Raw genomic sequence first — 13409 nt, 5'->3', positions numbered from 1 at the left:
GACAAAGGTGACTAAAAATGTGAACAAGAGTGAAGGAATGTGTGAAAGGAAAAAAAGGAAGTGAACAGAAGGGAAGGGGAAAAGGGGGAGTGGGAGCAGGCCCTCCTGGGTGGCTCCACGTGGCTCCGGTACATCGACAACGTCTTCGCCATCTGGGAGGGGCCTGAGGAAACTGATGTAATTTTTCAATATCATCAATCATAATGATTATAAAATTTGAAATTTACTATTACACACGATCGTCACATGCTTACCTTTTTGGACGTCTGGGTCACACATGACTCTGAGGGAAAATTATCTACTACCCTTTACCGTAAGAGCACAGCCGGAAACACGGTATTACATGCAGGCAGTTTCCACCCCACGACCCTTAAAAAATCCATCCCATATGGGCAGTACCTGCGGTTATGCAGGAACTGTTCCAGTGATGCTCTCTTTAACAAAGAAGCTCAAAATCTTCAGGAACGCCTTCTGGCGCGTGGTTATAGTCCATCATACCTGCGTAAAGCATACAAAACCATTGCTCAAGCAATGAACTACTTTTCAAACATAGGGCGAGAGATAACTCCATCTCAGATCCAACTAGGATCATTCTACACTTTTCTAAACACCTCAAGGCAATAAGAGATATAATATCCAAACACTGGAACATACTCACTGACGACCCTAAAACTACAATGTTTGTATCAATCACACCATTACTTTTAAAAGAGCAACGTCGCTCAAATATAAATGTGTGCAAAGAGAGTTTAAAAATGAATCGAAAAGACGACAACACTGTTTGGCACTGGGCTCTTTCCTTTTTTGGGCCAATGCTCCTACTATCCCCTTGTGAGAAGAGAGAAATTTTTCACCCTTCCCAATGGGGAAACGTTCAGGCCATCCCACTTTGTGAATTGCCATACCCGGGGGGGGGGGGGTAGTATATCTTCTGGTTTGTGAGTATAATGCTTACTAAGTAGGTAAGACTAAACAAGAGTTTTGGAAACGCATGTCCCAGCATCTTTACGGTATGCGCATAAGGAATCAACATCTCCCAGTAGGTTGACATGCTGTGCAAGTCCATGGTTACAAGGTACTCAAAATCTCCTTCACCGCACTCGATCGAGTACATATTCCCAAACGGGGCGGTGATTGGAGCAAAACTCCAATTAGAACAAAGATGGATCTTTAGACTACATGCCACCTCTTATCCTGGATAGAACGAATCCATTTCACTCGCCCCTTTTCTCAGAGGTTTCACCTCTGGTAAAACACATTAATATGTAATTACTTTATTGGTTTACTTACAATAATACTATTATTACCATTATTTTATTGCTACTTTTTGCTGTATTACGATATCATTTATGACTTGCTTTTGTTATCATTGGACAATTCTGTGCAATCTCTGTGTTCCTTTTTAACTATGCTAATATTTGTACTTCTAAACGTTTTTCTATGTTATATATATTTACTGTGGGCAATTACTACGCCGCATGCCTTGTGGCATTTATGCATGTTGTGATCACGTGCATTAATATATGTACTATTGTATAAAAATTGCATTTTACTTCTTTTCATTTTTCTATAAATGTTTCCCTTTTTTCTTTCAGACCCCTGCGCTGTCAGAAATTGGGTGCCCTTGGTGGACTCAGTCTCCGCTCTATGCGCCTTCCCGGCAAGGAGGGGAGCTATTTACTTCTGGCTCCCACTTATCCTGGATGAACGTTTCCTTTTGGTTATGTTCGCCAGTGTTTAACCTTGCCGGTGGTGTCCCCTATCACTTCCGGGGCACGCATGCGCCGTGTTCACGCGGGTGCGCTCTGCGCAATGATGTCACTCTGTTTGGCAGAAGTGACAACAGAGGTCGGGGACTTCTGCTTTTCGGATCGCCGAGGGAGCCACATGCGGCCGCCTGTGGCAGCCATTGCTACGGCTCGACCTGTCAGGTAAGTAGGAGGGAGTTTCGTCACCTGCGGTGTCTTCCAGTGATGAGCATACTATCAGTGGATACTATTTAAATTGCAGGATGTGGGCTGTTCTGCTAGGTTGCCACTAGGGATGAGCCAAACACCCTCCTGTTCGGTTTGCACCAGAACATGCGAACAGGCAAAAAATTTGTTTGAACACGTGAACCCCGTTAAAGTCTATGGGACACGAACATGAATAATTAAAAGTGCTAATTTTAAAGGCTTATATGCAAGTTATTGTCATAAAAAGTGTTTGGGGACCTGGGTCCTGCCCCAGGGGACATAGATCAATGCAAAAAAAAGTTTTAAAAAGCGGCCGTTTTTTCAGGAGCAGTGATTTTAATAATGCTTAAAGTGAAACAATAAAAGTGTAATATTCCTTTAAATTTCGTACCTAGGGGGTTTCTATAGTATGCCTGTAAAGGGGCGCATGTTTCCCGTTGTCACGGGGAATGCCACAGGGAAGTCCCCGTGCGTCAGAGGGGGGCGGGGTCACCGGGTGGCCCCACCCTCCATTATTTAAGAACTGTCAGAAGAGGAGAAGCATCACACAGCAGGAGCCTCCCATTCCATCATGCTGGATGCGGAGCGGCCCAGAAGACGAAGGGAAGAAGACGCCAGGGCGCCGCGGAGGAAGATGCCGGATGAGAAAACCGGAGGAAGAACCAGAAGAAGAAGATGGAGGAAGAAACCGAAGGAAGATAGAAGATAGAAGAAAAGAAGAAGCATTTAAATAAAGGAATTGTCAAAAACTGTCTCGTCATTTTTAACATTTTTGACACTTTTTTTGTGAAATGGTGGGGGGGAGGGCCAGGATCTGGGGGTCCCCTTGTTAAAGGGGGCTTCCAGATTCCGATAAGCCCCCCCGCCCGCAGACTCCCACAACCACCGGGCAAGGGTTGTGGGGATGAGGCTATCAACAGCTACCCCAAAGCACCCTCCCAATGTTGAGGGCATGTGGCCTGATACGGTTCAGGAGGGGGGGTGCTCTCTCGTCTCGTCTCGTTTTCCTGCGGCCTGCCAGGTTGCGTGCTCGGATAAGGGTCTGGTATGGATTTCTGGGGAGACCCCACGCCATTTTTTTTTTTAATTTTGGCACAGGGTTTCCCTTAAAATCCATACCAGACCTGAAGGGTCTGGTATAGATTTTGAGGGGGACCCCACGCCATTTAAAAAAAAAAATTTTGGCCGGGGTTCCCCTTAATATCCATACCAGACCTGAAGGGCCTGGTATGGAATTTAGGGGGACCCCCCACGTCTTTTTTTAAATTTTGGTTCGGGGTTCCCCTGTGGGGAATTTCCATTCTGTTTTTATCAATGAACTTTTATGTGTATTGTCGGACCGGCAATTCATTAATAGCCGCGAGTAGTTTTAAATGACTTTTTCCTTTGAAATGTCATTTTGCTGTCAGACTGTTCTAAACACGGGAAACATGCGCCCCTTTACAGGCATACTATAGACACCCCCCAGGTACGAAATTTAAAGGGATATTACACTTTTATTGTTTCACTTTAAGCATTATTAAAAGCACTGCTCCTGAAAAAACGTCTGTTTTTAAAACTTTTTTTTGCATTGATCCATGTCCCCTGGGGCAGGACCCAGGTCCCCAAACACTTTTTATGACAATAACTTGCATATAAGCCTTTAAAATTAGCACTTTTGATTTCTCCCATAGACTTTTAAAGGGTGTTCCGCGGCTTTCGAATTTGCCGCAAACACCCCAAATTGTTTGCTGTTCAGCGAACTGGCGAACAGCCGATGTTCGAGTCTAACATGAGTTCGACTCGAACTCGAAGCTCATCCCTAGTGGCCCCCCTACATCCTGCTCTTGGACAGCTGAACATATGCCATTTCTCCTTTGAGGCAGTAAGTACACCACTAAGCCCATGCTTTACCTTTCTTCATATTTAACTATTTCTGTAATAATCCTCATCTTCACAATTTTTATCACCAGACTCACCAATCCGTCAATACACCCCAAGAGGGTTTTACAGTTTCTCACTTTTGGGGTACCTGGTGCATTTCTTCAGTACAAGGTACCCTTCATTTAGTAATTATCACCATGCATCACTGTGCTATCATTCACTCTTTTACATATTTTTTCATATATATTTTTTTATTCATTCCCATTTATGTTGGTTCCCACATGTCTCACTCCTGTGTTTGTATTTCCACATTTTCCTTTTCACCTTTTAGCCTGCACTCCTCACTTGCCCTCTTCCACACATTTCACCTTCCCTTTTAGTGTTTCCTATTTATCTTTATTTTTATCATTGCCTGCACTCGCAGCTTTTTCTCTTCCCTCTTTTTCTTTTCTTTTTTCTTCATTTTTTCTCACTCTTCCAGCACCTTTTTTCCCCTTCTTTCGCACTTCTCTTTCACTTATTCATTTGTGTTTTCTTTCACTTAATACCCTCTCTTTTGGTGGGCTATATATCTTTCCCACACTTTTCTCTTTTTTGTATTTTCCCAAGCACGTGCACCATTTTCTCTTTCACTTCAAATTCAACATGCGATTCCTTTTCCCCCCTTTTCACGTTCTTTTATTCTTTTCCTTCCTTCCCTTTTCTTCCCCCTTTTTCTTTTTCCTTTTCCCCTTCCCTTCACTTCCTTTTACACATTCCTTCACTCTTGTTCACATTTTTAGTCACCTTTGTCACCAACTGCACTTTTGCACCCATTTTCTTAACTAGTCCATATGTTCTGAAATATATCTAATATATTCACATTTTTTCTTTTCCTTTTATCTAATTTTGAAAAAACCTCTACTCAATCAATTTAATTTTCTCTTCTGGCATTTTGGTCTGATGAAGTCATATAAACTAATAAAGTATAAATTAACTGCATATTCAATAATTTATTAATAATAATGCTACATAATATAATTTATGTACATACCACTTGTACTGTACTGGGCGGCACAGTGGTGTCGTGGTTAGCACTCTCGCCTAGCAATAAGAAGGGTCGCTGGTTCAAATCCCAACCACAACACTACCTGCCTGGAGTTTGCATGATCTCCCTGTGCCTGTGTGGGTTTCCTCCGGGTACTCTGGTTTCCTCCCACACTCCAAAGACATGCTGGTAGGTTAATTGGATCCTGTCTAAATTGTCCCTAGTATGTATGAATGTGAGTTAGGGACCTTAGAGTGTAAGCTCCTTGAGGGTAGGGACTGATGTGAATGTACAATGTATATGTAAAGCGCTGCGTAAACTGACGGCGCTATATAAGTACCTGAAATAAAATAAATAAATAAATACTGATGCTCTGGAATTCTGCTGCAGGTGCCGGCCCCTCTCTGCAGGGCGGGCCTTGGCCTGTGACTCCTTGTAAGTCGCATGGAGTGGGCTCCGTTTCTACCCTGAGGCGCCCTCTGATCTGCTGGCGTGCGGAACTGTCTGATAGTCCTCCTTGGGAACCTCGGTTGGAAGGTCCCTCCGTATGCATATAGGTAAAAACATATGTAACAGCTGTTTGCGCTAATGCGATCATTCATGCGTTTCTTCCACTTGACATGCTAAATGTAGTCTCTTACAGCAAATTCATCCTCTGAAGAAGACCCTAACAAATCGGGTTGAAACGCGTCAGTTTTGTCTTAATTGACATGTTTGTTGTATAATGCCAATTTATGTTTTAATATTTGCACCTCATGGGCATACCCCCATGCTGAGGAGCTCATATCTTAACCTTTGTGTTACTATAGTGGGGATCGAAAGTTTGGGCAACCCAGGTAAAAATGCGTATTAATGTGTATTAATGTGCATAACGAAGCCAAGGAAAGATGGAAAAATCTCCAAATGGCATCGAATTACAGATTAGACATTCTTATAATATGTTAAAAAAAGTTAGATTTTATTTCCATCATTTACACTTTCAAAATTACAGAAAACAAAAAAATGGTGTCTGCAAAAGTTTGGGCACCCTGCAGAGTTAATATCTTGTACTGCTCCCTTTGGCAAGTATCACAGCTTGTAAACGCTTTCTGTAGCCAGCCAAGAGTCTTTCAATTCTTGTTTGAGATATCTTTGCCCATTCTTCCTTACAAAAGTCTTCCAGTTCTTTGAGATTTCTGGGCTGTCTGTCACGCACTGCTCTTTTAAGGTCTATCCATAGATTTTCAATAATGTTGAGGTCAGGAGATTGTGAAGGCCATGGCAAAACCTTCAGTTTACGCCTCTTGATGTAATCCCCCGTGGATTTTGAGGTGTGTTTAGGATCATTATCCATTTGTAGAAGCCATCCTCTCTTTAACTTCAGCTTTTTCACAGATGGCATCAAGTTACCATCCAAAATTTGCTGAAATTTTATTGAATCCATTTTTCCTTCTACTCGTGAAATGTTCCCTGTGCCACTGGCTGCAATACAACCCCAAAGCATGATTGACCCACCCCCATGCTTAACAGTTGGACAGAGGTTCTTTTCATTAAATTCTGTGCCCTTTCTTCTCCAAACGTACCTTTGCTCATTCCGGACAAAAAGTTCTATTTTAACCTCATCGGTCCACAAAACTTGTTTCCAAAATGCCTCAGGCTTGTCTATATGTTCATTTCAAGTTAAAACGCCGATTTTTGTGGTGAGGACGTAGAAGAGGTTTTCTTCTGAGGACTCTTCCATGAAGACCATATTTGTACAAGTATCTCTTTATAGTGGAATAGTGTACCACAACTCCAGTGTCTGCCAGATCTTTCTGGAGGGATAGTGCAGTCAAACGTGGGTTTTGAATTGCTTTTCTCACAATCCTGCGAGCTGTTCTGTCTGATATTTTTCTTGGTCTTCCAGATCTTGCTTCCACTGTTCCTGATGACTGCCATTTCTTAATTACATTCCGAACAGAGGATATTGACATCTGAAAACGCTTTGCTATCTTCTTATAGCCTTCTCCAGCTTTGTGAGTGTCAACTATTTTCAGTTTCAGCTTTCTAGACAACTGCTTAGAGGAACCCATGGTGCTGATTGTTGGGGCAAGGTCAGATGAGTCTGGCCATTTAAAACCTTTGAGATTGTACTCAATCATCGTCTGAGAAGACCAGGTGATGTCAATCTATGACACTGGCAGGTCTCAGCTTTGCAAAGGGGGCAGTGCATGCTATAAATTCTGCAGGGTGCCCAAACTTTTGCAGATGCCATTTTTTTGTTTTCTGTAATTTTGAAAGTGTAAATGATGGAAATAAAACCTAACTTTTTTTGACATATTATAAGAATGTCTAATCTGTAATTTGATGCCATTTGGAGATTTTTTCCATCTTTCCTTGGCTTCGTTATGCACATTAATACACATTTTTACCTGGGGTGCCCAAACTTTTGATCCCCACTGTATATGTCAATAAATAAAATTTCATTAAATGCAATAATTTTTTTGAATCCTTTGAGATCTATGTACTTTGCTGCTAAAAAAAAAACCCTTCTGGGGGAACCTTCCCATAATATATTATTCGGGGTGTGCAGCAACCTTTAGCTCTCTCTATTTGTATCTTTCCTATGCTATATCATGTCTCTCTCCTAGCAAAATAATTCTGCCATCTTGACTCCCAACAGCATCTAGGGAGATGTAGTTTTTGCTGGGCTTGCCTACATCATAAGAAACTGACCTAGGGCGCCCTATTTGTCCCTTCTCCCAGCAGCTGTCCATGCAAGGATTTTACAAGGCTGGTGATGACATTGCAAAGATTAAAACACATTGTTTCTCAGTACAGTTAAAAGATTATAGAAAAAAAATTATTGCTAGAACATATGTTAAAGGTGGGAGGAGATAGAGGTTTGTGGGTAAATTTGGGTCATGCCAGATTATTAGTCTGGTATAAACAGGCTGACTCGAAAAAAAAACTTCTGCAGGTAAAAATGCAGGCAACAAGGGGTACCTAAATATACCTGCAGAAGCTTCAAAAAAGCCTTCAGACAAGGCTGAAGTTTTTGCCGTTCTGACAGAGAAAGCTTTGACACTTCCTTCTACTGCCAAAGCTTGCTTGCTGCTTTCAGTGACCAGCTCATTCCTTTTGTCCAGACAGGCAGACCATCATAATAATTGGTTAAAAATAATGTGATTGTCCGGGACTTACTGCCAAGGTTAGAGCTTTGCCCGTCAAAACGACATGGCATTCAGCAAAATCCACAAGGGAAATTAGAAACGGTGAGGCGCACCGGACGTTTGTGACACCCAAAGAGATAAATAGGTCAATATGTACACACAAGTAAGCATAAAAGCAAATATTTCTTTATTTAGAAACAAAAATATCCCCTCTACGTGTAAGTAGGGGAAATAGCTCAACATTAAAAGATGCATGACAAATAGCATATAAACAAATACAAAATGATACAATGCACCCAAAACAGATACATTGGATGGTGCGTTTTCCAAATGGCCCTGATGCATTTCGACCAATACGGTCTTCCTCAGGCATTTGCCCTTGGGTAACACATAAAAAGAGTTCTCTAGAGTAAACACATATAGTAAGTTTACAAGAGATCCAATTACAGGTACAATAGGAGCAGTTTGTACATTTAACAGACCAAACTTAAATGGCTCATAACATACAGTCAATGCAGTAGGTTAGCGATGCTGGAGGTCATCAAGGGCAGTGAAGAGCTAGGGGAGAAGGAACAGTATCAGCCCATGTGTCCCAAGCACAAAGGATACCAACCAGGATGTAAAAACACTATGCCTAACAAAAACATTGACACAAGAGGACACATGTATCCAAAAAGCTAAAACTTTGTGGGATGAAAATATGTAGCTATGTCTGGATATTGGCCATACCTTGTTGAGCAGATGGAACAGCAATCATAGAGCCAAAGAGGTGGTAGTATTAGGGCACGATTGGAGTTACTCAAGGGATACACAGAGGATCTGTGGGTAAAGAACTATAAACAAGTGAGAAAGAATCCAAAACATACAAAAAAAAATACAAAAACTCCCTTAAGAATACTATAGATGTCAAAAGGCATAAAATAGTTGAGATTTGACCAGATACTTTTTACATTTTTTTCCCCATAGCCAGCCCATGCGTCCTTGGCACCTGGCATGCATAGCCCCCTCTGGGTCCTCCAGGGGGGCTATATTTAGGGCACTTTACATGGAGTGTGGGGGGGGGGGGTCGCCTGCCCTCCTTTGCACCCCACAGTGCATGTTTTAATTTCCTGTCTTCTGCGTGTCGGCGCTGTCTTTTTTTTCTCCTGATTTCCACCAGTTTCCATCATGGCGGTTTATCACCTTCTGGTTTCCAGTTGTGACGCCATTTCCGATTCTGGTTTGAGTGTCACTTCCAGCAGGACGGTCCGAGGATTTGGACAGCAGGGGGTGAGGGGGAGTCCTCTCCCATCATCCAGATATCTCCCACAGCTGTGGCCGTTTTAGTTTTGGCGCCTTTTGCATCACACGCATTGGCTCTTTAGGGTCACATGACTTCTCCCACACCTTTTTTATATTGCCCCCCTCCACACCTCTTTTGAGTAGATGGTGGCTGGAGGTGTAGGGCTGTTAATTGTAGTCTCCGTCTGGGACTTGTTGCTATCCACTGGTAAGCTGCGCTTTTTGAAGTATCCGGTCAAATCTTAACAATTTCATGCCATTTGACATCTATAGTATTCTTAAGGGAGATTTTTTGTATTATTTTCTGTATGTTATAGATTCTCTCTCACCTGTTTGTGGATCTTTACCCACCGATCCTCTGTGTATCCCTTGAGTAACTCCAATCGTGCCCTACTACTACCACCTCTTTGGCTATATGGTTGCTGTTCCATCTGCCCAACAAGGTATGGCCAATATCAGACATAGCTACATATTTTCATCCCACAAAAGTTTTTGTTTTTTGGATACATGTCCTCTTGTGTCAGGCATAGTGTTTTTACATCCTGGCTTGTGTTCCTTCTCCCCTGTTAATCTGTTAAAAACATGCATTTGTAAATGCTCCTATTATTTTACCTGTAATTGGATCTCTACTATAGTCTCTAAATGTGTTTACTCTAGAGAACTCTTTTGATGTGCTACCTATGGGCAATCCTGTGAGGAAGACCGCATTAGTCTAAATGCTTTGGGGCCATTTGGAAAACGTACCATCCAATATATCTGTTTTGGGTGCATTGTATCATTTTGTATTTGTTGTTCATATGCTATTTGTCATGCATCTTTTAATGCTGAGTTATTTCCCCTACTTACACGTAGAGGAGATATTTTAGATTTTTCTAAATAAATATTTGCTTCTAGGCTAACTTATGTGCACATATTGACCTATTTACCTCTTTGGGTGTCACAAAGCCCTGGTGCTCCTCACCATTCCTTATTTGCCTTGTGGATTTTGTTCTATTTAAAAATTGGGGCCGATACCCATGTTTGGCAAGTTTTGGCTGTATGTGGGATACATATATCTAGTAAAAGCATTCAGTTATATCTGAGAGCTATTTTCAGCTGCTCCAGGTGCCTTTATTTATTCATTTGTTTTCTAGCGACATGGTCTCTTTAAAAGTAACAATTTGCTGCCATCATTATGCATGTTGCTTACCTCTGCTTCCCGAGCAGACATAAACTTCAACACAACATGTTTCAAGTACTCCAAGTTTAACTCTCGTAAGTTAGCAAGGTCAGACGAGCTGGTCATCGTGAGGGAGGTTGCCAGTGGATCAGGATTTGGCTTCTCTCGCACATCAATTATCTCTGGTTCTGGTTTTAGTTTCTAAAAATGACAGTTCAGATTAGATATTGAAGAATTTCAAATGTTGTTATAGGAATTAACTCTAGACTACAGCCATCCATCAGGCACAAAGACCATAGTGGAATGATGTAACGCCACAATGTATGCAGTAGTACAAAGATGTTACTTGATACCAGCGAACTATATAAAAAAAAAAAACATGTATAACACTTACATACTGTATAGGGCCTTTTTGTTAGCCCAACAAAGGAACTTTCTCTGCATCAATCACATGGAGGTAGATTAGACATAAAATAATCTGCTTGTTATGGTTAACATGAATTGAGACCAAACCACCCTCAGTTCCTTTAATAATGAGGGCCACTGTAGTCAAAAGAGTTTCATATAAGATTGCCCATTTAGGGCATACCTTACCCCTCATTTTTAACCTACATTAAAGTGGTTCTGAAGGTTGAAGGTTTTTTACTTTCTATGCATGAAGATAAAAAACAAGTGTGCAGAGCCCCAGAGCCTATTACTAATGATCATATAAAAGAACAACTGGGTAGCAGTGACCAACATGATTTCATTTATCATAAGCTATAAACAAGCACATACTGGAAAGATAAACACTTTAACAAAGCAAATTTTCCAAGTCTGAGGGATCTCTTTTAAGACTAAAGCCGGCTATAGATGGATCGAATCTTGGCCAGTTCAGCAGGGAGTGGCTGAGATTCGATTCATCTATGGGCAGGCTGGTTGTACTGAAGTTGAATCATTGATCAACTTCAGTACAACCAGCATGTTGCATTTTTTGCATGCGATCATCACTGCCAGTGGCTATAGCTGCCAGCAGTGATCACTGCGTTTTGCCGGCAGGGAAGGCTCCCCACCAGCAGAATACATTAGTGCTGTGGGAGGTAATAGAGCAGTTTTCTTTCTTTCCTGTGGTAGAAGGAAAGTAAATTGTATAATCTATGGCTTACTTTAGATTGGGAGGGAATATTGTTATCAAGGAACTCTAATCAGAAATGGGAATGGTTCAAATGGACTGTATGCAAAACACACTACAAATTGTATTCCCATTTTTTTTAAATTATTATTTATTTTGTCTATTCTTACACTGTACACTTTTATTTTAATTTTTATCACTTATATTCCTATCAAAAGAAATTTAAATATCCCTTGTGACAGAAATAATGTAGGACAGGTCCTCTTTATGAAGACATCTAGGGTCTATAAGACCCCAGATATTTCTAATACCCTGGAAAACACAAGATCAAAAAATAAAACAAAAACTATGATCTCTGCTTTCTAGGGGGAAAATAGGATTTTTATAACAGCTTACCTGTAAAATCATTTTCTTGAAGTACATCACGGGACACAGAGCAGCATAGTAATTACTATGTGGGTTATAGGTCACCTTCAGGTGATGGGCACTGGCACACCCAAGACAGGAAGTTTCCTCCCTATATAACCCCTCCCATACAGGGAACACCTCAGTTTTTTGTAGCAAAGCAATATACATATATCCCAAAAAGAGGGGAGAGACCTCTGTGTCCCGTGATGTACTCCAAGAAAAGGATTTACAGGTAAGCTGTTATAAAAATCCTATTTTCTTTATCGTACATCACGGGACACAGAGCAGCATAGTAATTACTATGTGGGATGTCCCAAAGCAATGCTATCTGAGGGGAGGGATACGAAAAAATAAAGCAGGGCGCAAATCAGACTTGAGGACCTATACTGCTGCCTGCGGCATACTGTGCCCAAAGGCGATATCCTCCTGCCTTCTCACAGCCACTTGATAGAATCTAATGAATGTATGGACTGATGACCAGATTGCGGCCTTGCAGATTTGAGCCATGGACACTTGGTGATGCACGCACTTACTGCTCTGGTAGAGTGCGCTCTGACTTGAAAAGGTGGAACTCTCCCTTTCAAACCATAAGCCTAAATAATAACTTGCCGAATCCACTTAGCAATAGTAGATTTCGACGCTGCCTGTCCCTTCCTGGGACCCTCTGGCAATACAAACAAAACACCCGTTTTTCAAATCTGAGCAGTCACCTTCAAATAGACTAACTGCTCTCACTACATCCAGGGAATGTAGAGACTTCTCTTCCGGAGAACGAGGTTCTGGAAAAAACAAAGGTAGAACAATATCCTGGTTCAGATGAAAACCTGATACCACTTTAGGAGAAAAAATGGATGAGGGCGCAACACCACCTTGTCCTTGTGAATAACTAAATATGGCTCTTTACAAGAAAGAGCCGCCAGCTCTGATACCCTTTCTTGCAGAGGATGTAGCGACCAGAAAAAACAATTTCCTTGTCAAAAGGACCAAAGGAGTATACCTTATCGGCTGTTTTTGCAGTACTGACAAAACTAAATTCAAGTCCCAAGGGCACAAAGGGGACCTAACCGGTGGATTAAGCCAAGTTACCCCTTGCATAAAACCCCGGACCAAGGAATGTGAAGCAAGTGGTCTTTGAAACAATACCGATAAGGCCGAGACCTGACCCTTGATAGTATTCAGGGCCAGCTTCATTTCCACTCCTATTTGCAGAAAGGTGGGAATTCTACCTATGACATATTTCCGAGGATGCCAACCCTTGGACTCACACCAGGAAACATATGCCCTCCAGACCCTATAATATATTATTCTGGAAGCTGGTTTCCTCGCATTAACAAGGGTAGATACCACCGACCCTGAAAGCCCCCCGATTCTTTAGAATGTGGGATTCAATAGCCAAACCGTTAAATCCTGAGTTTGTAAGGAAGAATGGAACACTGGTCCCTGTGAAAGCTGGTCTGTACATGGTGGAAGGGTC

The 13409-nt window shown here is 41.7% G+C and overlaps 1 protein-coding gene across 6 annotated transcripts in view; it reads right to left on the bottom strand.

The window, feature by feature from the left end:
• GOLGA1 (golgin A1) overlaps nt 1-13409 on the bottom strand; it is a 271860-nt gene that overhangs the window by 66209 nt on the left and 192242 nt on the right. For all 6 annotated transcript variants that reach the window (XM_073600326.1, XM_073600327.1, XM_073600329.1 and 3 more), the window contains one exon: nt 10447-10617. In XM_073600326.1, coding sequence (XP_073456427.1) covers nt 10447-10617 — 171 coding nt within the window. The remainder of the gene's footprint in view (nt 1-10446; nt 10618-13409) is intronic.

Source organism: Aquarana catesbeiana, linkage group LG09, assembly GCF_042186555.1.
Source record: "Aquarana catesbeiana isolate 2022-GZ linkage group LG09, ASM4218655v1, whole genome shotgun sequence".
Classification (NCBI taxonomy): Eukaryota; Metazoa; Chordata; class Amphibia; order Anura; family Ranidae; genus Aquarana; species Aquarana catesbeiana.
Note: the sequence above shows the minus strand (reverse complement) of the source record. Positions and strands in the feature narration are given on the sequence as shown.